The sequence below is a fragment of the Furipterus horrens genome, unplaced genomic scaffold (genome assembly GCF_987537825.1).
Source record: "Furipterus horrens unplaced genomic scaffold, mFurHor1.1.pri manual_scaffold_13, whole genome shotgun sequence".
Taxonomy (NCBI): Eukaryota; Metazoa; Chordata; class Mammalia; order Chiroptera; family Furipteridae; genus Furipterus; species Furipterus horrens.
In genome coordinates this window covers 48,511,277-48,535,561 of record NW_028327183.1, presented here as the reverse complement: position 1 = coordinate 48,535,561, position 24,285 = coordinate 48,511,277, and the positions used below count along the sequence as shown (strand labels likewise).

The 24,285-nt window shown below is 42.9% G+C and overlaps 1 protein-coding gene across 1 annotated transcript; it reads right to left on the bottom strand.

The window, feature by feature from the left end:
* Positions 1 to 14,758: 14,758 nt before the first annotated feature.
* LOC149995086 (cell adhesion molecule CEACAM21-like) lies at positions 14,759 to 17,737 on the bottom strand. The gene is made up of 4 exons (XM_090259113.1): positions 17,674 to 17,737; positions 16,433 to 16,783; positions 14,996 to 15,060; positions 14,759 to 14,965 (listed from the first exon to the last, which is right to left on the bottom strand). The coding sequence occupies exons 1-4, from the start codon at positions 17,735 to 17,737 to the stop codon at positions 14,816 to 14,818; spliced, it is 630 nt and encodes a 209-aa protein (XP_090115239.1). The 3' UTR covers positions 14,759 to 14,815.
* Positions 17,738 to 24,285: the final 6,548 nt, after the last annotated feature.

Here is a 24,285-nt window from a genome sequence, read left to right as displayed (position 1 = left end):
ATTGGTGATGCAGCAAGACCATAACCTTGGGTGGACGTCAGAGCCCAATGTTCCCAAAAGTGAAAAGCAGGTAAATGGGAGGCAGTCAGGCCCATGGGCCTCTAATAAGAAAGAAAACTCTGGATCATTTCTAACCTATAATCTATGAGGGACTAAGTTTTGCTCTCTCATTTCTCTGTAATTTGCATCTTGCATAACATTTACTTATAGTGTTCCTTTCTGCAGATGTCCATTAGAACTGTAAAAGGTAGTATTATACTGACTTAATAGGAAGCAACAGCATTCTCAGGTCAAACCAATTGGGCTGTTTAGTGCTGCTGCCTCACTGCAGCATCAGCTGAATGAGTTCCTCTTGCTTTCCTGGTAGCAGCTTCAGAATGTCTTGAAATTCTGATAATTGCCAATTGTTTCAATATCTGTATAATATCTAATAATTTTGCAACCTATTTTCTATCGTTAATGTACTTCCCTGAGGAAGTTCAGAAGCCTTTTTGCTTCCTCAAAATTCTAGACTTGTGAGCTACACCGATGGTGTAGCTACAATTAATGCAAATATTCAGTGCTTGAGTTTTTGACAGTTGACAAGCCCAAGTTAGAACAATTAATTCAGATTGCTGGATGTTTCCTACTCAGATAAATAAAACCCTTTAACTGTGTCCATCATAGAAGTTATTGCATATCCACCTTGGTAATATTGCTGTTCACCTTTCATGGTTTCATATGTAAAGCTAATTAAGTCAGCATTATCAAAGAGTTTCCTGTAAACCATTCATAGAAACAAGAAGATGATAAGCAGCCAAATGCAATCATGGATGTCTTTATTCTGCAAAGAAGGTAGCACACTGGCTGTGTTAAGACTGTCACATCAAGTTTAAAAAAATAGGTTCACAAATCCAGATATTTAGCGAAGTGCTGAGTATAAAGTGAATTCATTGGAGATTCAAAGAATAAATAATGCACAGCCCATAACTATCTTTCTGCCTGTTTGCATAATACGTCTATAGCAGAGAAGGCTGTCATGCAGGGAGGGAGCCCTTTGGCTTCTGAGTCTAATTGCTGACAATAATATCCTATAGGTCTATGTTGATCTCCATGTTATGGAGTTAAAACTTTCAAAATATGTTTTGTGTAAAAAGCTAGAAAGTTTATACTTAATGTGTATCAGGATGTGAGCTTCATTTCAGATAATTCTTTAAAATTTTCATATATTGCTTTTTGGGGGAAAGTGAGGGGGTTGGGGGTAGTCCCATGAATTAGATCAGGTCAATTTGACTTTACCAGAACATTTAAAAACTAGAAAAATTTTAAACCCAATTGTGACGATATCCGGTGAAACACAAGATCCTCTAAGTTTCTTTCCCCATTTTGAAAGAGGAAAAAATAAAATTTCTCTGAGTATTTCATGATTAATTAGGACCCATCTTTAGATATGATCTAAATCTATTTTACCTGAGGTTAGCAAAATTGAAGCTTATCCTCTGAGAGCTGATGCCCTTCTGTTGCTGGCTGCTGTAATAGGTAAATGATGTTCTTTTGTAAGCCTAGTAATGTCCTAGAGCATAAAAGCAAATTATGCACATATTGAATTAAAGCGGAAACATAAGAAATGTAATGTTATTTGAATCAGCTTTTAATATCTGGGAGAAATAGGTGGGGCTCTCTGTCTATCCCTGGGGCATTTTAGTCCAAATAAATTGGTAATCTTCAAAGAGATATTGATGTGTATTATTTTTACTGAAATGCTGAACAAGGCACTACATAAATTTATTACTGAAAAATATTTACAGTCCACAGCAATGGGTGATAATGAGGTATGTGAATTTGGAATCACAGGATATCTGGAAATAACTGTTTTATTTATAGGTCTGAGATTATATACAAATCTCCATCCTTTTTATTTGATTTCTTGCTTAGCAAGACATGACATTTACAGAAGCTCCTGTTTAAAATTATGTCTCCTTTTAAGGTAATTTTCTATAAAAGGTTTAATTACAAATAGTGCATCAGGTATTAAATGATAATGGCAAGTATTCGACAGAAGCAAAGTATTATCAATAATTATTTTAATAGGAGTGGCTGACTCCATCTTGTCAATATCTGTACTGGAAAGGGCTCAGAGTTGCACTAGACTATCCTGCATGAAATGTTCAGTCTCCAGATTTATTTTTCTTCACTTGGAAATTCCTCTATAATTATTATCTTCCCAATTATTTCAGTATGCAAATACATTTTACCCTTCCAGGAAAAAATATGTGGGTGCCATGAGTTTCAAAAGAAAAAAATGACTCCCTATCAGGTACACTGAGGCTGATTAGACCATTAAAGCATATGTTGCCTCATAACATTTTATAGTTAGTTGGAAGGGCAAGTTGTGATTTAAGAACAGTCATTAATTGATTACATATTTCCACCATTTCAGAGAAGGAAAACTCTGATTCCAAAAAACCTCCGCTGCCTTGCGGCATACCTCTTCAGGGGAAAGGCTAAGGGAGTAAACCCCGACAGAAAATCCGGAGCCGGAGTCCCTAAGGCGGTTCGACGTTGTAGTCAACACCGGCAACTCCTGCGGCGCACCTGAAGCCAAGCTGTATTGACTCCGTCTTTCCCTTGGATCCTTCAGCTGCGAAGAGAGGGGGGGTCTGCTGCATGGGCAACAGCAGACCCTCCATATCACCCTGCCCAGGCTCTGTAGCTTCAGCTCCACTGGAGAGGACACTCCAGCGTCATCGCAAGATGTCGATTCAACACGGAAGGAGACAGATACCGTGTCACTCCCAAGTCGGACTGCACAGCCATTCTCGGCGGTGCAGATAGACTCTTAAGAAGCTACACCATCGTCTCTCGAGACAGACGGCTGCCGACGATTTCCACCATTTGCACTGAAGCTTTACTCTTAAATGGGTGTTGTCAAGAACAGATTAAGTACTCCCAGTACCTACGAGGGACTCAGTTACTTTCCCTAGTATAGTAATTTTAATTTCTTTCTAACTATTATTAAGGAGAAAAGGAAACACCCTTATGGTCCTCTGAGCAACCACATGATTGCTTTAGTATTTTTTTCTTTTTCTAAATCTTATTTCATTTTTCCTATGACCCTTTTTAAAGTGAACAGACTTCTGTACAGAAGTTTCTCATTAAACCTTATTTGGGAATTCTGTTCCTCTACTTCCAGGAACCAGTAGGCCTATTAACTGGGAGAGGTAAGAATAGCCATGATCTTATATTCCAACAGTTAAATTAAATTTTTTTGCAAACCCATCAGGGCCCTGGAGTAAACCTTTATAAATTTTAGGTAGATTTTTATATTTTGTTTTAGTTTTTGGAACATATATAATTGCTGGTTCACATCTGCTTTAAACTAGCTTATATTCTGAAGGAAGCTGTTAGAATTCCTGGATTATTTTTGTCCAAATTTCTATTCTCACATTCTCAAAGCTTATTAGGGAGTGGTAGTGAAGGAGATACAAAGGAGAATAAAAAAGGGATAAAAGAAGAAAGAAAGACAGAGGGAAATTATAGATCCACCCCACCCCCCAAAAAACCCCTCAGGGAACAAACTACATAAAGGAATTACAGCGGGAGGAGGAATGCGGTGCAGGTATTTATTAGCTACAGAAGCCCTCTTTAGTCCAGAGACGGTCCAAACTGTCTGAGGCGCTGGGCACACGGTAGTGTGAGAGAGACAAGTGGAAGTTATTGCTGATGTCCACTATTTACTAGACAACTAATAGGAAAAGGCACTTCAGAATGTCTTAAAATTTTTTAAAGAATATTTTATCGATTATGTTGTTACAGTAGTCCCAATTTTTTCCCTTTGCTCCCCTCTGCCCAGTACCCCACTTCCCCAACAATCCCATCCCCCTTAGTTCATGTCCATGGGTCATGCCTATAAGTTCGTTGGCTTCACCCTTTCCTACATTATTCTTAACTTCCCCCTGTCTATTTTGTACCTAAAAATTATGTTTCTTAAAAACTGCACCATTTCCCCATTTCTCCCTCTTCCCCTTCCCCTTCCCAGCTGATAACTCTCTGAAAGATCCCAATATCTGATTCTAATCCTATTCTGGTTTGCTTAGTTGAATTTTGTTTTTATTTTTTAGCCTCAGTTGTTGATAGTTGTGAGTTCGTTGTCGTTTTACTGTTCATTGTTTTGATCTTCTTTTTCTTAAGTAAGTCCCTTCGACATTTCATATAATAATAGCTTGGTAATGATGAGCTCCTTTAGCTTTACCTTGTCTGGGAAACACTTTATCTGCCCTTCCATTCTCAATGATAGCTTTGCTGGATAGAGTAATCTTGGTTGTAAGTCCTTGCTTTTCATCACATCGAATACTTCTTGCCAGCCCCTTCTTCCCTGCAAAGCTTCTTCTGAGAAGTCAGCTGATATTCTTATAGGTACCCCTTTGTAAGAAACTCTCTTTTCTCTTGCTGCTCCTAAGATTCTCTCTTAATCTTGAACCTTTTGACATTTTAATTATGATGTGTCTTCGTGTGGTCCTCCTTGGGTCTAGCTTGTTTGGGACTCTCTGTGCTTCATGGACTTGTATGTCTATTTCCTTCACCAAATTTGGGGAGTTTTTTTCTTTTTTCATTATTTTTGCACATAAGCTTCCAATTTCTAACTCTTCCTCATCTTCTCGCACCCCGATGGTTTGGATGTTGGCATGTTTAGAGTTGTCCCAGAGGTTCTTAAGCCTCACCTCTTTTTTTTAAATTCTTGTTTCCTCATTCTGTACTGGTTGACTGTTTATTTCTTCCTTATGTTCCAAATCATTGATTTCAACCCTGGTTTCCTTCCCTTCACCATTGGTTTTCTGTGTATTTTCTTTTGTTTCATTTAGCATAGCCTTCACTTCTTCCCTTATGTGTTTGCCATACTTAAGCATATCTATCAAGCCTGTATCTTTATCACCAGTGTTTTGAACTCTGCATCAGTGAGGTTGGCTATCTCCTCGTTTGTTAGGTTGGCTACCTCCTCATCACTTAGTTCTCCCACTGGAACATTGATCTGTTCCCCCTTTTGGGCCATACTTCTCTGTCTCCTCATCTTGACAGGCTCCTGTGTTTGTTTGCCTCTATGTCTTACATACAAATGTCACACCTGTTACATTGTAAGGGGCGGAGCCTTAGGTATCTGTCAGTACAGGGTGATTTGTTTCACCAGTTGTGGCACTCTATGTGGGAGAAAGGTTTTACAGGAAACAATGCCGCTTGCTCAGCACTCACCCCTTTTCCAGGCACTTCTCCCACTTCCATATGGGATTGGCACCTCTCTAGCTGTTGCCTTGGCTTTCATTCTCAGAGTGGGTGGGTCTGAGGATGTTCTAGGACTGTGGGGTCCCTTTAAACAAGTGGACTCTGCTGAGAGACTGGCAGATTCTTCCTCTGCCCCAACACCCACCAGTTTGGACAGTCGGAAGCAATGAGACTTGATTTTCTCCAGTGCTGGAACCATGAGCTATGCAGTCTGGTCTGGTGCTGGGAGCGCTCCCCAGGTGTCCCTCCCTAGTTTTTCAAATGTGTGACTGTGTTTTCCAGTAACCTGACGCTGCTGCTGTGGCCACTGTTGCCACCACAACACCACATCCTCTCCACCCCAACTCCACTTCTCCTAACTCTCTGGATGAGTATATCTTCTTTATATCTTTGCTGGATTTCCAAGCAGCTCGATTTTCTGGAATGTCTGGTTGTCTCTAGTTTTGTGGTAATTATATTTCTTCTTGGTTGTGTAGGGAGACACAGTGTGTCTGTGTAGGCCTCCATCTTGTCCAGAAGTCCAAGAATTTTTTAGGATGCCTTAAGATTTTTAATCCCAGCCAAATTATTGACCTCAATGTGCTCCTCCAGAATTTTTCTGAATCTTTTTCATAACTCCTCGTTTTCTCTTACTCCCCATATTAAGTTCATCAGAAAATTTTTTGACTCAGTGAGTGCTCAGAACAAATGCAGAAACTGACACTTATTTTCACACTCATCTCACCATTCCCACCTGTCCCCTGCATGACTGCACTTATCTTCTCACTGAACCCCCTGCCTGCAACCCAGCAGCCTCACTAATCCTGACTAATGTGGAGGCTAAAAACCAGTAATACTGTCCCTCTCAACTTCCAAGTTATTTTTGGCTGGGCTAATCATCAAATGAGCAGAGACAGATTACCTGAAGGAAATAAGATCTTAACATATGACCATGAAGAATTCACTATGAGGTAACATTGGGTATACAAAACATTTTGGACAAATAAGAGAAAAAAGGAAAATGGGGTCTCTGTTACAGAAGTCCAAATGAGCACTTTATAGGTACTTGAGAAGAGCATATCCTACATCAACGAGGCAACTCAGAAACAGTGGGGCACAGGCAGTATGTAGCCAACAGTTGCCTTCCTTAAGCTCTTTTATTTATCATACATAATCAAATTAGCCTAATGTGAACATCCTAATGTTTCTCCTGAGGCACAGTTTCTGTCTTCATCTCTTGGCAAGAATGTGAGGAGGGAAAACAGTTATTTCTGAGTTTTCTTTCTGAATAAACAGCTTAACATCAATATCCTAAAGCCTAAATTTCAGGGTGGTAAGACTTTGGTTTCCTTCAATAAACGCAGATTACTCGCACCCTCCAGTGGGTCCCCTGTTCACTGAGAGGAAAGCCAAGGTTCTGGCCGATGGCTTCTTTATTTTGCCTTCATCTACTCTCACCTTCTGATCTCTCTGCTCCAAGAAGTTCACATCCTCTTTGCTGAGCCAACATTTCTGAATTGAAAAAAGAAAATCACCCCAAGTATGCCTTAATTTATTCTAACACACTGTCACGCATTATAGTTGCTGCTGTTGTTTGGATTATTGTGTGACTTCCGCTCCAGTGTGTCAGGTCTCTGAGGAATGAGATTTTGTCTGTTTTTTCTCTAGTGATTAGAGGACCATCAGTGAGATGGTGAGTACAAGGTCACTGTTCTTTGATAAATGAGTAAAAAAATTTCAAATTTAATAATAGTTAAAGGGACAAAATATGGAGCATTATGACCTCACATAACTGGAGTCCTGACCTAGGTGAAAGACCACATAAAATTTTATAAAGAGAAGCATCTAATAGAGAATGAGCCCAGGCAGACACGGAGCTCATGAGTGGGCAGGAATGAGAGGTCCAGGCAGAGGACTTAGCACGTGAAAAGGCCAGGAGGCAGGAGAGCTGATGGAAATAAATAAATTTTACTGACTCATTTTGCTGATTAAGTGAGCTAATATGCCTGAGGTACCATGTACTCAGTCAGTGCTAATAAATGACCAATGTGGTCATTATTGCATTCCTGTGGGGGCCCATGGAGGGTCTGCCCACTTGGAAACACCAGTAATTGAGAAACAATACTTTTCCCTCCTGACCACACAAGCCATTCATGACCTTAAGCATTAATTACAGCTTGACTGATATGTAAGTGACAGACAATAAACCGCATATATGTAGAGTTGAAATCAGATGAGTGTTGGCATTGTACACCCTCCATGTCCATATATTTTACCCAAAATTTTGTCACTTGCCCTGGTAAACCCATCCTCCACTCCCCACCCAACCCTCAGAGTTTTCAGGCAATTGCTCATTTTCTTTCTCAATAGGTAAGAGTGCATTTTCTGAAATTTTATATAAATAAAATCAGTAGTATGTTCTCTTTTTAATCTGGCTTCTTTAACTCAGCCTAATTATTTTAGGAGGTAAAATTTGTATAGTAGAAATTGATCATTTAAAGTGACCTACCCGGCGTCACTTAGTGTGGTCACAGTGTTGTGCAGCCACCACGTCCACATAGAACTAAAGTATTCTGATCACTTATAAAGCGCTGCACCCATTGGGAGATCGCTCTCCAGTACCCCATACCCTAACTTTTGGGAAACACCAATCTTAATTCCGTCTTCTTCTCCTTGTTTTCTGCCACATACACCCTGTCCCATGACCCCTGCCCGCTTGTACATCTAGTGCTCCCACTTGTCCCAATGTCAGGAATCTAATCTGAGTCCTCAAAACATTGTCCTTTCTCCCAACCCTGTGTCTTAATGCCAACCCTTGTCTAGGTTATTTGCACCCCCACCTCACTGAATGAGCTCTAGTGGCTGCTCCCTCAACAGGCAGGTCATACCCTCACTAAAATTATTCAACTTCATTCTGAGCCTCCAAAATGAACCCTCCTGCATGGCACATTTAGGTCCCCTTTAATCCATACAATACCTAACACCTTAACATCTCCCAGGTATTACATTTCTCATCCTGACCCTGAGCAGACCCCATTCCTCCATGACTTCACCCTGTGTTCACCTCTGCTTGCACACAATCCACCTCTGGCCAGGTCCCCAAGGATCTCAGTCAAATATACCAGGGGCCACAGGGAGCAGGAAAGGAAGAGAACCAGAGAAGAGATTTAATTCCCATTCCCAAGTTCTGGTTGCAGGCTCTCTAAGGACAGGCATGTGGAATTTGTAAAAACAACGAAGAGAACACTAAATGAGGACAGTGACGTCTGCCCTGAGCTGCGGGTCAGAGAGGGCTTGAAAGAGGCTCCTTCAGTACAGGCCTGCGGGTGGCTGACGTAACAGACCTGCATGTTTCCTAGAGGAGTTGAGTTTTATGATTCAATATCTTTTGTAATCTCTGTGATCTTGTTCCTTGAAGATGAAGTGACCAACGTTATGGGATGAGAACACTGGATGGTTAGGGTGCTGTGGAAATGTGACCTTTCATGCAGGCACGTCTTCAAGAATCTGAGCCAAGGCTGCTATGAGGCAACCTGGGAACAGGAGGGTCTGGGAAGTGAGGTCACCTCCTGCTGTGGACATCAGTCAGAAGAGAGACAACACAACTGCACATGTGTTTTACAAATTAACATTTAAAAAAATTGAAAGATTAACGATGTATTAAGAATTGACACTTTGCATAAGATGACATGATTAGCTAGTTACAGGGAGGTTATGTTAAAATAAAACTTGCATCAAACAAGTTTAAAAATAAAAGTAAGACTTTACTAGAGACTATTCCATAGGGCAGTGAGACCGAACTGAACACGCCTGATCAAAGGCTGGAATAATTTTAAGAACAGAGGGAACCATGGGCATCTATGTTTGCTAATCAAATTTACACAAAAGCCAAGAACAACTTTTCATAAAATGCTCTCAGGAAGTCCTCTTACATTTTGGCTGTAAAGGTCCCCAACCCAAGTTAGGCTTCTACTGTGCAGCAGAGACTGGCACACAGGAAGACTAAAATTCAAAGTAATAGATCCTATTACCTGAGACAGGTAGTGTTTGTTTCTAATAACCAAGAAGCAGCTTTAAAAAAAGACTTATGTATGTTTTAAAAGACCAGATAAAGAATTGGCAATTATCAAATTGCAATTATATGTTTAATGAAATGGTCTAAAAATAGATGGCAGAGGCCCATCGTCATAAAGAACCTGTCTAAAGGTTCCTGACTCTGAGGGAACATTAAGTCTCTCGGTCATAACAAAACTGCTTTCCGCACAGTGGAGGGAACCACAGCTAAATCTTTTTCACCTACAACCCAGTTTGCATCTCCATCCGTTCCTGCAATTTATAAAAAGTTGTCTGTTTTCAGCAATGTAGGCACAGGGGCAAAATAGCTGAGAGTCTTTGTATAGAGCAAGAAGTTCACAACTCTCTGCAGTTACCTTTTTTTTTTCTGCTCAAATGCCATATCAAACCAAAGAGAGTATTTTTGATCCCACAACATGGCTGCTCTAATTGGTTTTGTGTTGATTTGTTACTGAAATGAAGAGAAACTGACAACGCTGCATAGTTTGCTCTGATGCAGGTTTTTCTATGAAACCTAAGATGGGAGTTTTAACCACCTCTTGAGGTTAGGAAGCTTCCTTCTCACACGTTGCCTGCAGTCTCCCTCGTTTGCAGCGGTGCCCTCTTCCCCAAGAAACACCAAAGTAACCATCAGGTCAAACTTAGCTTCATAGAGCGTGAGGTTATTTCTAAATCTGTGGGCATCTGTCTGAGTTAGGACATTTGAACCAAAGCCTTACTTGTATTACCAAAACTTCCAATTATATTCTATTAATAAAATGGGCCAACCATATCATGTTAGATTTATGCTAATAAACCTATGGCCATAAAAATAAGAATACTCACGACCTTTAGAATGTATGAAAAGAAATTAAACAAAGAAGAGAGGTCAGTGTTACTACCCCCACAGATATCTTTTAGCTTTTTGTCATTGCTCACAGCAGTGCCCAGGTGCCCTCCATATGACCCCTAGAAGAAGGACAGAACTTGGATTTCTGCAAGCTCATCACGTGCTCCCACCGGTCACCACACAACAACTGCTCCTATTCTGAGGGACTCAGTGTCTCCTGCACAGTAAAGATGGTGCCTCTGAGACCAAACAATGGTGAGACCTTGTGTAATGTGTCACCTTAAGTCAACAATGACAATGTCAGCTTCTATTATTGAGCATTTGTTGACCCAGTGAAAGTCTTCTAACGAGATTCCACTTTGAAAACAGATCTATTTAAAAAGCACAAAAGATGTCTTCAGAGTTTAATAACAGGTGAGGAAAGAAGGGTCACTCATATTTTACACCCAGTGTGAGGGGCTCACTTTCACAGGAACTATGGGGTAGGTGACATCACACGGAGAATCCCCCCATCCTCCATCCTGACAGGGTCTATGGAGAAGGTTCTGTGGCCACAGGACGGCTTCATCCTCTTAAAGAGCTGCAGGCTCTTGCTGCTGTAAAACCACCGAGGGGAGAGCACACCTGTGTAGCAGCAGAACCACAGCGTCCTCATGCCCTGTGACTGTGGTGCTGCTGCCTAGGGAAGCTGGGCACGGTCACAGCTCTGTGGAGAGACAGAGACTGTGACAGATAGAGAGTGGGCTTGGGCTCTGGGCCCAGTGTGCTCCTTCCGACATCTCAGCCACTCACACAGGCCACAGGTAAGTTTGTACAGGTTACCTGAGGATGGTCCTCAGCTCTGCAGAAAAATGATTCTATTTGTTGAGGTGACAATGTGTAAATAGAGGGCTGGACCTCCTCTCCCAACCCAGATTACCACCGAGGGAGCCCTGAAATCTTTCCATGGGCATCTCTGTACTATCAGCACAGAGAACCCCATCCCCAACAATCACGGCCAGGCTGCACCTCAGCCTCCACTCAATGTGTCATTTGAGGGCCCTGACCCCCAAATTCATCCTCAGGATAAGAAGAACTTGGGATGCTGAGAAATCAACACTTTGTGTTTCTACAGGGATTATGGGCAAAACTCAATCCTCCTGACCCAGACTCGCCTTGGGAGAAGAGAAGCAACCATCTCACCCTGTTCTAATGCAGACACTGAGAACTTTAGCTTATGCTCTGAAACTGCCATCCCTGGACTCTAGCCTGTACACTCCCCCCACATCAGCGCACCCACCTTTCCTACCCTTCCCAGTCTTTGATCTGCCCCTGTGCCCCTGACTTCTTCCTTCTTTGGTGACATTTCCCACCTCCTCTCCAGCTATCAGCTAAACTACGAAGTTCCCATGCATTCCCATCCTTCCTGGCTTTCTAAAAATTTTGTCCCTCAGTGGATGCTAGTCATTTTCTCATACTCAGTTTCTTGTTTTCTTTCCCAGGACCCTCCTCTCATTTCCCTAGGCCATCATGCCCTACAATGTAGGTGCTGTGCCCTTGGGAATAAGTAGGAGCATGTTTCTCTGGTTACCTCTTTAGGGTTTCATTCTCTCTTCTTCCCTATTCCTATAACCCATTCTCTAACCACCCTGTGCTGTGACTTTTTCAATGTTCTTTTTGTGTGTTTTCCCCATGTATAGAAGAGCATACCACCCCATAGATTTCCCAAATCAAATGTTTGGTTTCAGTATCAGAGACACTCATCGGAGTCTTCAAAGATCTTATTCTTTTTCCCAAAAAGCCAACTTGCATCTCAAGACCATACCCACATTTAGAACAATTGCTCCCTTTTCTTCCCCACTCCAATTTTCTAACTCCCATGACTCTCTCCTTGATGGGTGGGCCCCCACAACACAATTTTATCCACTATATAGGGTCCTCAGCCACTTCTGAAAACCTGAACCACTCCCTATTCCTTCTTTATTCTCTTCCTCCTAACCCGAGATAACAACACACACCCTTCCTCTCTGCCCTGCTTCTCTAATCACTACAATATGCATGCCTTCTATCTGCCATGGACCTTACCACTTCCTATATCCGCCAGTGGCCCCCTGGTTTCTAAAGGCTATCTGGCCTGAAAATCTCTCTAGGATTTTGATCTATGGTCAACAAAGCTAAAAATAAACCAAAAAATTGTGTCTTGTTCCCCATACTGTGCATTCTGTTTGTGGAGTTTCTTTGAGACAGTCACCTAAACAGTATGAAAATGACCACAAACCCAAGAATGTGTTCTGTCTGTGGGTGCGCCCCAGGGGTCTCTGATTACAGGGCAGTGAAGGCATTGGGTGCACATGACCAAGATCTAGGGACTGCACCCATTGCCTGTTTAAGGAGTCATTATATTCTACACACTGACCAGGTTCTACCAGAGAATATCTTTGAAAGCTTTGTGCATCTCCTTCCTTACATGTGAGGTGAAAAAGTATGTAGGGTTTAAACAATGTTGGTGATTAGGGTTTGTCATTTTCCGCATGTGAAATTTGCTCAATGTTCCTGCCAACATTAGTGAAAAGACCCTAATGATTCCCTTTGCTAAGGTGTGCCATCCTGTGGAAGCCATGGAGGAAATTTCAGACAAGGGATGAAAGAGTGAGCAGGGGGTCACCTGTTTCTCTCCAAAGTGCATCCAGTGGGTAAGGCATTCAGCCTGTTACACATTCCCTAATCACCTGGGAGACTAGACACCAGTGGGCATCATTGTGCTGAAACCCCAGTGTGTCTCTACAGAACGCTGCTCCCTCCTCAGACTCTCTGGGGAAATCTGTTTTTGCCTTTCCAGCTTCTGGAGACTGTTCTCCTTCTTGTTTCCTGCTCCCTCATCACATGCGCCTTTCCTCCTCTCCTCCCATGCTCAAGTTTTTTTTTTCTTCTGTCATTTGATCTTCCTCTAACTGTTCCTCTAAGTCATAAAAACAGAAAAAAATATATGGATGGAACACGCAAAAATCCAGAGTAGTCTTTCCATCTCACCACCTGTCACATCATCACACATGCACAGAGTCTTCTGCAGAACACAACAGTCACAGGATCCAGGAATAAAATGCAGGATATTTTCAGGGGGCAAAGAACTTCAAAATGTTACATGTCTTATCTTCATATTTTCAAAATATTTCCAAATTACCTGCTGTTGTCCTGTGCACCTCAACAGGATAAATGTTTTCCTCACAGGTGAAGCTCCTCATTATCCCAGTGCTGAGTAAGGGCCCCATTACTTCCCTTCTCTTGCACATGTGTGTTGACAGATATCCATCCAGACACTCTGGTTCCAGGGTGGTGTCATTGGAATGAAAATGGGGCTGGGCACCACTGCACAGGCTCCTCAGCCAGGAGCACTTTCTGAGGGTGTAAAATTTGCTCAAGGCAGATCTGTGGCTTTGTAATTAACTAAATCTTCAGGACTTAAGTCATCCTGGAACTCTAGTGATCAGACACACTCACAATACCTTTCAAAGATTCACTAATTTCATTTATGAAAGACAAAGCTTTAGAATTTCTAATGGACAGTTTGACTACTTTTCTCATGGGTGACTTTCCAATATTTATGACAAATTAGTGATGAGTCCAATGAACCAGTCACAAACTTTTTTAAAACAGATGTTTTCTTTTGAAGAAGGTTATTATGTATTAGCAAATGATTTTGTTTTATTTGAGGTGGAATTGGTAGAAAAAAGAGGATGGACTACAGAATAGAGTCACCACTTTCATAATCAGAGAGTGAAATCAGAACATAACAAAATCTGGGAGAGAGTCTCATTTTCTTAATCTCTTCTCATAGTTCCTGCATATAAAGTCTCAAAGCCTTATCCTGTCCTCACCTCATGAAATTTGAAGTCAGTTGTGAAAGTAATATGAATATCCTCATGGTGCTAGTATGAATATATCACAGGAGAAAGTAAACAGAGGAATTTCTTCTTTGAAAATTCATCCTCTTTAGCAACAAAACCATAGTTTGCAAGATTAGGATGGTTAAACTGTCCATACCACTCAAAGCGATCTACAGATTCAACGTAACACATTGTAATCCCAATAGCACTTTCATTCTCAGTTCATATGGTAATTCAGGAGACCCTGAGGAGCCAAAACAATCTTTAAAAAATCAAAGTTAGTGGCCTGTGTGTCCTGATTTCAAAACACGTTATAAAACTGAAGTAAAAATAGAGTGGTATTGGTATAAAGACAAACATATAGATCAATAGAACTGAAGATAAAGCCTATAAATTAATTCTCCTGTATATGGCCAAAAGATCATTGAGTGCCAAGAACTCACAATAAGAAAAAGACAGACTTCAACAAAAGGAGCTGAGAAACAAGATAGTACATGTATAATAAGCTTATACCACATATATCCAGCAGTATCCAAGGAAACTTCACAAACAGCATATCCAAAGAAAAATTGGATATGTACAAATGAGGCCAAACAGAGGCGGGGATTCGTCTGAAATGTAACCTTAAGTCAATAATAATGAAAATGTCTGCTCACATTATTGAGTGTTTATCACTCTAGGCAAATCTTTTAAGAACTATTCACCTTCAAAACAAATGTTTTAATAATGCAACAAATCTTTATTTAGAGTTTAACAACAGAGAGGGGGAAGGGAGGGTCTGTCAAACTTCAGATGTAGAAAAAGGTGACAACTTTTAACAGATTTGAGGGGAGTGGGAGACTTCACACTGGTAACATCCAGCATCTTCCCTCTTGATGGGGTCTATGATGAGGCTTCTGTGGTCCTGGGACAGCTTCATTCTCCCCGTGAGCTGCAGATCTTTGCCATTGAAGAACCACAGGGTGTAGACCACATTTGTGTCTCAGGTCCAGACCGCAGCATCCATATTCTCTGCGACTGTGGTGTTGCTGGATGAGAGAGTGGGTACTACCACAGGCTCTGTGGAGAAACAGAGGATGTGACTGACTGAGAATGGGCTTGAGACATGAGGCCATGCTGCTTCCTCGGAGATGACAGCCACTCACAGTCCACAGTGAGCTTGTAAAGGTCACCAGAGTATAGTCCTGACATTTGCAGAAGAACACTTATCTTAAGTTTAAGGGACAGTATGTAAGGAAAGAGCTGCATCTCCCCTCTGACCCCATATAACCACAGGGTGATTCCCTACCTGTTCCCTCAGACATCTCTGTAGTAGCAGCACACAAAGCCCTTCCCAGACCATATGTACTGACTCTGATGGTTACTAAAGGTGATTTGGCTCTGGAGTAAAAAAAGATGATTCCTTCTTTTTTTTTTTTTTTGTTCCACAGACCACAGTGTATTCTTACGAGCAAACAACAGCTAAGAAAAGAGTATCTAAACCAATTCATTGTTTTAGGAATCCACAGACACCATAAAGTCTCCGAGGTAGAGAAATTAAGTCTATGGCTGCAGACAGACCTTGAGTGACCCTGATCAGCTGCTCATGGTCGGCATGACTGCTTGAGTGACTGTGTCTGGCCTAATTCTTGGGGTAGAAGAGCTGCTCAAATAAGAGGCAACTGTTATTGATCAACTTCAAGAGAGAATTCCATTGGCTGATCCCTGGTGAATGAGGAGATGCCACGAGGTCTTTTATTCTCAGTTTCCTTCTGGGGATGCTGAAGTTTTTTGAACATTTCTAAGTTCCCCCAAATAGTCTGTTATATTCAGGACATTATCTAACTGTGTACTCCACACATACACACTCAGGTGATAGACTGAACTCCATTTCTGCCAAGGTGTGGCTCTTGGGCCTGAGCCTTGACTGGTGAGCAGCTCAGGAGCCTTGTGACTTGGGCACCCATTAAAGCATTACACACTCAGCCCTTCCCAGGAGACCAAACCCAACCTGGTCAGGCTCACTAGGGACCCTGGATCTAGATCTCTGGGACAAGGTTCTGGGGAGGGGTTTCTGAGCTGAGCTCTGTAAGAATTTCAGAGGGTCTCTCAGACCATGCTCTGACCTAGTACAACAGGGTCATTCTTGGGGTCAAGCTCATCAGCAGGGCTCAAGGGGCTAAACTGAGACTGGTCTCCCTCTGCTGAGTTACTGCCATCAGACTGGTCCTTCTGTGTTCAGGGACTGTCTGCAGGGCTGGAATTTAGGAAGGGGACTGAGGGCTTAGGAAATTTGTTTTCATGCTGTGCATCCTGCATTAAATGCCAAAATCCAACCAGAAACAGAAAGCAGAGGGGGGTGGAGGCAGAGTCCAGGGCTGTCAGTCCCACGTGTGAAATAGAAGTCATCCCACCCAACACAACACCCAGAGATCAGAGAGCTATCACTCACCATATACATTAAGTTGTCTGAATGCCATTTCTTTTTGTGGATCTGAAAGGGTGTTTCTTATGGTGTAGACTCCTGCATCTCCCCTGCGGACTTTCTTTATTAGCAAGGACCCATTAGAGTTTATTGTAACTCGTCCATATGCAGGACCTCTTAAATGCATATCTCTGGTCTGTGTAAGAAATGCAATTATATGATTCTTGTCCTCGCCATATCCCTTGTACCACATGAGGTATCCATAATAGATAGGGTCTTTGCTTATTTCTATAAGCACATCTTCCCCTTCAGTAGCATTGATCATAGGAATAACATAGTCAGCTGTGGTGGGCAGGCACCAGAAGTTTAAGAGTGAGACTAGAAAATAAGAAAAAAAAATTGATCAACATTTGTATCTATGAATTAGGATGGAAAGATGAGGCCCTGACTCCTGAGCACGTCTCTTTATATCTCAGCCTTGCTCTGGGTGTGAGTGTGTGTCTCCCATGGTCAGGATCAGCAGCAGGGACACCATTGCTTCAGCACCGCTGAAACCGCTACTTTTTCTGTCCCAAATACTTCTCTCTGGGTGTTTGTCTCACTCACCCTCGCACTGTGCTCAGGCCCCTGCTGACACTCAGGGGCATTTTTGAAAGGCACCTTTACCAACCACTTCTCTGAAGATGCTCTGCCTTCACTTTCTGACCTGCCCCTGCTCCGTGTTTCATGGCACTGTGGGCACCTGACATCACGGCTAGATCTTTCCTTGTCCCTCTCTCCTGCATAGAACATGGGCTCAGTGAGAGCAGGGTCTTGTCTGATCTTGTCCCTCCTTCAGTGCAACAGGCTGCAGATACATGGGGTGGAATGAACAGTGTGACCCCAGAGTCCTGTACCTCGTGGGGTGCATTCGCCCACTTCTGAAGTTTGGTAAAGACAATGCCTAGCATCCCTGGTTATTTCTTTTTCTGGTGTTACCTGACAGAAACAATAATTGTTATTATTATCAGTTTTTCTACTTCAATCCTCAATGATGAATAATTTAGGAGATGAAGAGCATGAGGCTTTCCTGCTTCTCTCCACTTCCAGGTTATGAGACCCTCTCCGTGCTGGGTCCCCTTCCCCATCCTCCTCTGCTCCTCTGTCCTCTACCCTCAGGTCCAAACAGAAGCCTTCCCTCTTTTCTCAGAGCCCTGGTCTCTTCAGGAGATCCCAGCCAGCCTCTGTGTCAGATCCTCTGTTACCCCAAGGGACTGTCTCCTACTTACCGGCGAGCAGGAGCCCGTGCCCGAGGACAAGTCCTCTGCAGGTAGAGACTGAAAGGGATCCCATGGTGTCTGCCACCTGCTCTGTGGCTCCCGCTTTGAGAAAAGCTTGAGGTTCAGTAAGGCTCCCAGGCACCTCTGCCCTGATGGTGCAATCTGCTGTGAGTCCTACCTGTGCGCTGGGCTTTATTCTGGGGCAAGGTGACCGTTCTTGTCATGTGGGCTGGGGGCAGGGTCTGTGCTCAGGACCGTCCCACTTCCTGCCCTCATTTTTGCCACCCGTATGCCTTCTTACCAGTTTAATGTCCTTCAATATATTGTTTTCCTGGAAACTTCTGAGGCCCTTGAGCACTACACACACAAGCACACACACATACACACATACGCACACACACTGGCCCACACTCTCACGCTGTATTTGGAGACAACAAGCCCGGGGTACTGGGGTTCTGGACACTCCCCACAGCTCCCTGTCAGGTGCACAGCAGCCTCTCCCACAGCCTCTCTTTCACAGTTGCCTTTTCCTGCCAGAGCAGGAGTTCCTGAGCTGCGTCAGAACAACCTCTCACAAAGATGTCACCCCTGCTGTACATGGGATCAGCTGGGAAACTTTGTAAACATTGCAATGCCCAGGTGACACCTTAAAAATGCACCTTCAGCAGCTGTTCAGCTAATGTGAAGCCCATTCCAAGTGATACCCCTTCCTGTGAAGGTAGAATCACATTTGTCCTGCTCTCCTGTGCACAGGGGAAGCCTCCAGACCCTGTTAAACTGCAGATTCAGATCAGCAGGGGTGCCGTGGGTCAGAGACTCTGCATCTGCAAGGACTCAGGAGCAGTTGACCTTACTGGCCTGTGGGTACACTTGCAATAGCAAGGCTTATGGGAGCACATGTATCTCTGAGAGGGTGACCCACTCACTCCAGCACTGGCTTCTGCACTGTCTTGGTCTCAGGTCTCTCAGCACCACACAGAGAGCCCCGGTGTCCTCAAAACTGAGGATTTTTTTTTTTCTGTTTCTGACACAGAAACCCTTCTGGGCACCAGGTCTTCTCCATGTTCTCAGATGCTCTGAGGTTTTACTTCCTCTAAGCAGGAAGGTCACAGAGATGACCTTGGGGGTTAGAAGGGGTTAAGCTGGGTGACAATTGCATAGAGACCCACAGCCATTCCAAGATGGAAGCAACCACAGATCCTTGGTTCCCTTGTCCCTTTGTGAACAGGAAGTGTCCAATGTTGCCCAGAACATCATGAACTAGAGAGATGTCTTCAGATAACAGGTGGGTGTCTTACCTAGAACTCTGGGAATGAAAAGTCATCGCTGATTCTTATAAGGTCATTGTGTGCTCCTTCCCCTCTGTGGTAATAACTCTACCAGGGTTGAGATTCCAGAGTTTCTGTTCAGTCAGGCATTTGTGAGAAGAGGAAAGACACAGGCCAGGGGTAATGGCTCATAACTCACAAGGTGGGATTGTGGAGGGCTGTGATTTTGGAGGAAATAATGGGTGGTCCAACCCCTCAGTGTTAGAGGGTCTTTTTCCCTCCACCTGATTGTATGAGAAGTAAGAACCTGACCCTGTAAAGTCCCCAAACATGCAGTGGCTTCCTCTCATGCTGACACCAATGCCTTTGTGTCCATAATGAACATAATTTGACTGCAAGTGTCACACAGAGTGACAGGCCTTCATTGTGTAGTTTCCTTATCAATTTAATGAATGTATACAGAGTATTTGTGATGTGTCAGGCTCTTGGCTGGTCTCTGGAAACTCAAAAGAGAATGAGACATGTGTGGGCCTCTGCTTATTGAGTTCACCTTGTAACAGAGACAGGCTCTCAGATGAACCACGGCTCTAGGAAGTTAGTTACAATCCAGTGGAGGGGCGTGGAGGAAACTTCTGGTGCGTCCACACCATGTACATTGTCTCTGTGGTCTGGGGATCACCGAGAGCACTTCTGAGAAAGTGACCTCTTGGCTGAGACCTGAAGAGTTAGTGGCCATTTTCCCCTTGAAGAACAGAGGGCGTTAAAGGAAAAAGCAGCCTGCAGAGGACTGCGCTTTGGTGGGCTGACCCTTGGCTGGATGGAGGAGCAGACGGAGACCAGTGTGGGGAGCTTTGAGAGTGAGAACTCTGTAATGATTGATTCTGGTGAGGCTGGACCCTGCTGAGCTGTGGGGGCTGATGAGGTGGAGTCAGTGGTGCCCCAGAAAGGCTCAAGCATGCAAATAATTCTGCCGCCCCCTAGTGGACAAGCAGGAAACGGGCAGAAAATAACAGGTTACTATTAGGATTTTTTTTTCTCTTACTTTTGTACTTACTATTCAACTTACTCTTTAGGCAATATTTTATGTTTGAATATACAATTTTAACATACTTCTCGAGTTAGTGTTGTATATAATAAGTTTAACATATTGAATGTATACATATTATGAAGTTTTTCCAGGGACTTGCACCAGAGAAGTTCTTACGGTGAAAATACAGAACATGTCTCTTATATTAAAGTCTCTTCATTCCCTTTTGTACTCTGTTTATTCTTCACACTTCCATTGGATTTTTCAGTGCTAAGGGAACTCTCATCAGCTTTTTTCATTAAACAATTCAATTACATTTACATTTACAGGAATTTTCAAAAATTTTATCATAGAGTATGTAATTTCTGGCCGATATTGTTTCCTGACTCAACATGACTTTTTTGACATAGTTCTTTCTTTTAACTTTCTAGTTATATCTCATTCAAGGGATGCATTAATCAAGTTTACCCTTCACCCCTTTATGGATATTTGTGTTGTTTCCCATTTGGGGCTGTTACAAATGTTCTGCCATAAACATCTGTGAAAAAAAGTCTTTAGAGCAAAGAATTAGTGCTGTTAAAACCACTGATCACCTAAAGAAGTGGAAGTAAGGAAGCTGACACTGGACGTCTAGTCTCAAGGTCGCACCGCCACAGCCCCTGCCCAGAGGTAGAGAAGAACCTGCTTCCTCACATAGAGCCGTGTCTGCCCCAGCCTGACCATTAGTCAACACAGTAGCAGAAATAATGGCCCCATCTCACGTCCAACTTCTAAATTAGGAACAAGTGCACCTCAGAAACTGTATTTCATTCACATCTGGATTCTCAATCACTGGGAGTTGGGAAAAGACAGTAATGTTTCAGGCCCTCTGATATAAGAGGAAACCTAAAAAAGTAAAACATATAAGCCAGGCCCCATAGACAATACATGGCACATCTGGGTCCCTTGCAGGCGGTGTGGCTCTGGGTGAGTGACCCCACCTGGAGAAGCCTCAGCTCCCTCATATGACATCATAAAAAGATATTTGGCCTTCTTTCTTGGAATTTAGAAAAGATCAGATTAAACCTTTGACATTTTCTAAGTGATGAGGGTGATGAGTGTCTTTGCTGTGATGAGGCAACTCCTGGCGGGCCTCTGGGCAGCTGCCGACTGAGGGCAGGTCACGAGAAAGACCAAGTTTGATCAGAAGTTTGAAATGTTCAGCTGTCAACGTAAGAAATGTTTAAACATGAACAAAGTTTTTGTGAGTCTCCTTGAGCCAAACATGACAGATTGAGAAAATGCTCTGGAGAATGGCAATTTTACACCTTATTCTATGCTGCACAGTCAAAGCCAGAGTCCTAAGGGCTTACATGAAACCCATTAGCAATAGATTAGGGAGGTGGGAGAAAGCAAAGTGCAGTGATGTGGGGTGAAAGGCAAAGCAGGGTAAGGGCGGCCAGAGAGAGGGAGCCCTTTGTTCTGAGGGCGTATATAGTTGGTGGGATGGGGATGAAGAAGTTACATATTGATTGACAGGTACAGGGGTACCAGCTCTCCTGGGGTGGGGGTGAGAATGAGAATGCCCAAAGGTGTTTATGGGCGTCTTCCTTTGAGCACTGTGGGCTTTTTCCTGCCATTCAGGCCTTGGGATGAAAGCACAGTTTCAAAGGCTTTGTTCCCAGACAGCAGAGATGACACCTAGCGTTTTAAGGACTGCTCTCTCCCCATGTCAGCACGGCGTTCCTTGTGATGTTAGAACACCGGGCAATATTCGCAGACCAGGCTCAGGACTGGTGATTTAGTGGGTGGTACATGTTCCTCCACCCCCCGCCTTAGCTTGCTCTTAGGCCCACCGCAGTGCGAATAGGCGTTTCTTGGAAACTAGGGTGCTACATGCCGGTCAGCAATAGCAGCTCAGTCTCTGAGTTCTTCCTAAGCTCTCTCCTGCCACTATGGAGAACATAAATTATTACCTAACAAGATAAAATGCTGAAACATCGTTTTCTCAATCTAAGTATATCAACTCTTGACTTCTTATCATAGAAAATTTAAAAGACGCATTTGAATCTGCTAATAAAAATAATCCATGCTTTGGTGTTTACAGCTTCCCTCAGGTGGGGGGGTCTTAATTCCTAGAATGTATAATAACTCAAGTGTGTTATGATATTATCCACAGCTGCTCAGGAAAAACTAGGAGCCCTGTCACCCTGCTCATGTGTCAGATTAGTGTTTATGTTATCATTACTTATTGCTAAATCATTCTTTATGAGTATTTACATGCCCCTAATTTTAATTATTATTTGCTGAGCTTGTTGCTGCTTGAAAGACTCCACCCCCATTTCTGTTGTGGAGAAATTGGGACCAGGAAGTCTCTCAGAGAGGGGCCTGCTCAGTTTCAATATCACTCAAGTTCTTTTATGTTTAACTTAATTTACTTCCAAAAATGGGTACAGCATGGATGCTCAGGAAAGGTCGTGATGTGACCTACAACACAAATGCATTTATAAGGGACCCTGCAGTCAGGGAAACTTTGTGGTATTGACGTATTTTCTTAGTAAGAAATATTGTGTATGGGTGTCCAGGAGACATTTTGATTGTTCATTGCCCGTTCACCTGTAGATTCTGTGAATGTGTAATGAACTCAAACTACAAACCTACCAGGCCCTGTCTGAGGCACCGGGCACACAGAAGTGGTGAATAAGGCAAATTGGACGTTATTGCTGACGTCCATCTACTTACCTGACAATTAATAGTTAAAAGGCACCTCAGGATGCCTTAAGATTTTTAAACCTAGCCAAATTATTGACCTCAATGTGCTCCTCCAGAATTTTTCTGAATCTCTCTACTCCTCTCTTTTTCTTATGCCCCATATTAAATTCTTCAGAAAATTCTTTGACTCGGTGCTCAGAACAAATGCAGAAACTGACACTTTTTTCTCACTCATCTGACCATTCCCACCTGTCCCCTGGATGACTGCACTTGTCTTCTCACTGAACCCCCTGCCTGCAACCCAGCAGCCTCACAAGTCCTGGCTAATGTGGAGGGTAAAAAACAGTAATACTGTCCCTCCCACCTGCTAAGTCTTTTTTGGCTGCAATAATCATAAAATGAACAGAGACAGATTAGCAGAAGAATATAAACATTTTAAAATATGATCATGGAGAACTCACATAAGCATAAATGTCCCAATGACTGTGAGGCAACATTGGGTGTATAAAATACTGGGGACAAAGGAGGAAAAAAAGGGAAAATGGCGTCTTTTGTTACAGAAATCAGAATGAACGCTTTAGAGGTATTTGAGACGAGAAGATCCTACATGGCAAGAGAATTTTTTCTGGGCAACTCAGAATCAGTGGGACACAGGTGGTATCGAGCCAGCAGGTACCTTCCTGAATCTTTTTATTTACCACATGTGATCAAAGGAGCCTAAAGTGAGCATCCTAATGTTTCCCCTGAGCACATTTTCTCTGAAACTCTTGGAAGGAATGTGGGGAGTGTCAAAAGATTTTTTTTACTTTTGTTTTCTAATAAACAGCTTAAAATCAATATCCTAAAACCTAAATCTCAGGGAGGCAAAACATTGGTTTCCTTCAATAAACACAGATACTCACACCCTCCAGGGGCTCCCCAGTTCACGGAGAGGAAAGCCAAGGTTCTGGCCGATGGCTCCTTCATTTCTGACCTCATCTACTCTCACCTTCTGAGCTCTCTGCTCCTATAAGTTCACATCCTCTTTGCTGAGCCAACATTTCTGAATTGAAAAAAGAAAATCACCCCAAGTATGCCTTATTTTATTCTAACACACTGTCACGCATTATAGTTGCTGCTGTTGTTTGGATTACTGTGTGACTCCCCCACCAGCATGTCAGGTCTCTGAGGACTGAGATAGATTTTGTCTGTTTTTTTCAGGCGATTAGAGGATTGTCAGGGAGATGGTGAGCACAGGGTCTCTGTTCTTTGATAAGTGATTAAAGAGTTTACAAATATGGTAATGGTTAAAGGGATAAATTATGCAGTGTTATGACTTCACATAACTTAAATTCTGACCTAGGTGAAGGACCAGTTAAAACTTTATTAAAAGAAGCATCTAATAGAGAATGAGCCCAGGCAGACACGGAGCTCATGAGGGGGCAGGAAAGAGAGGTCCAGGCAGAGGACTCAGCATGTGCAAAGGCCAGGGGGCAGGAGAGTTGAGGGAAGTAATTGGATTTTACTGATTTACTGTGGTGATTAAGTGAGCTAATATGCCTGATGTACCCAGTATACAGTCAGTGCTAATAAATGGCTGGTATTGTCACTATTGCACTCCTATGGGAGCACATCCATGGTCTGCCCACTTAGAAA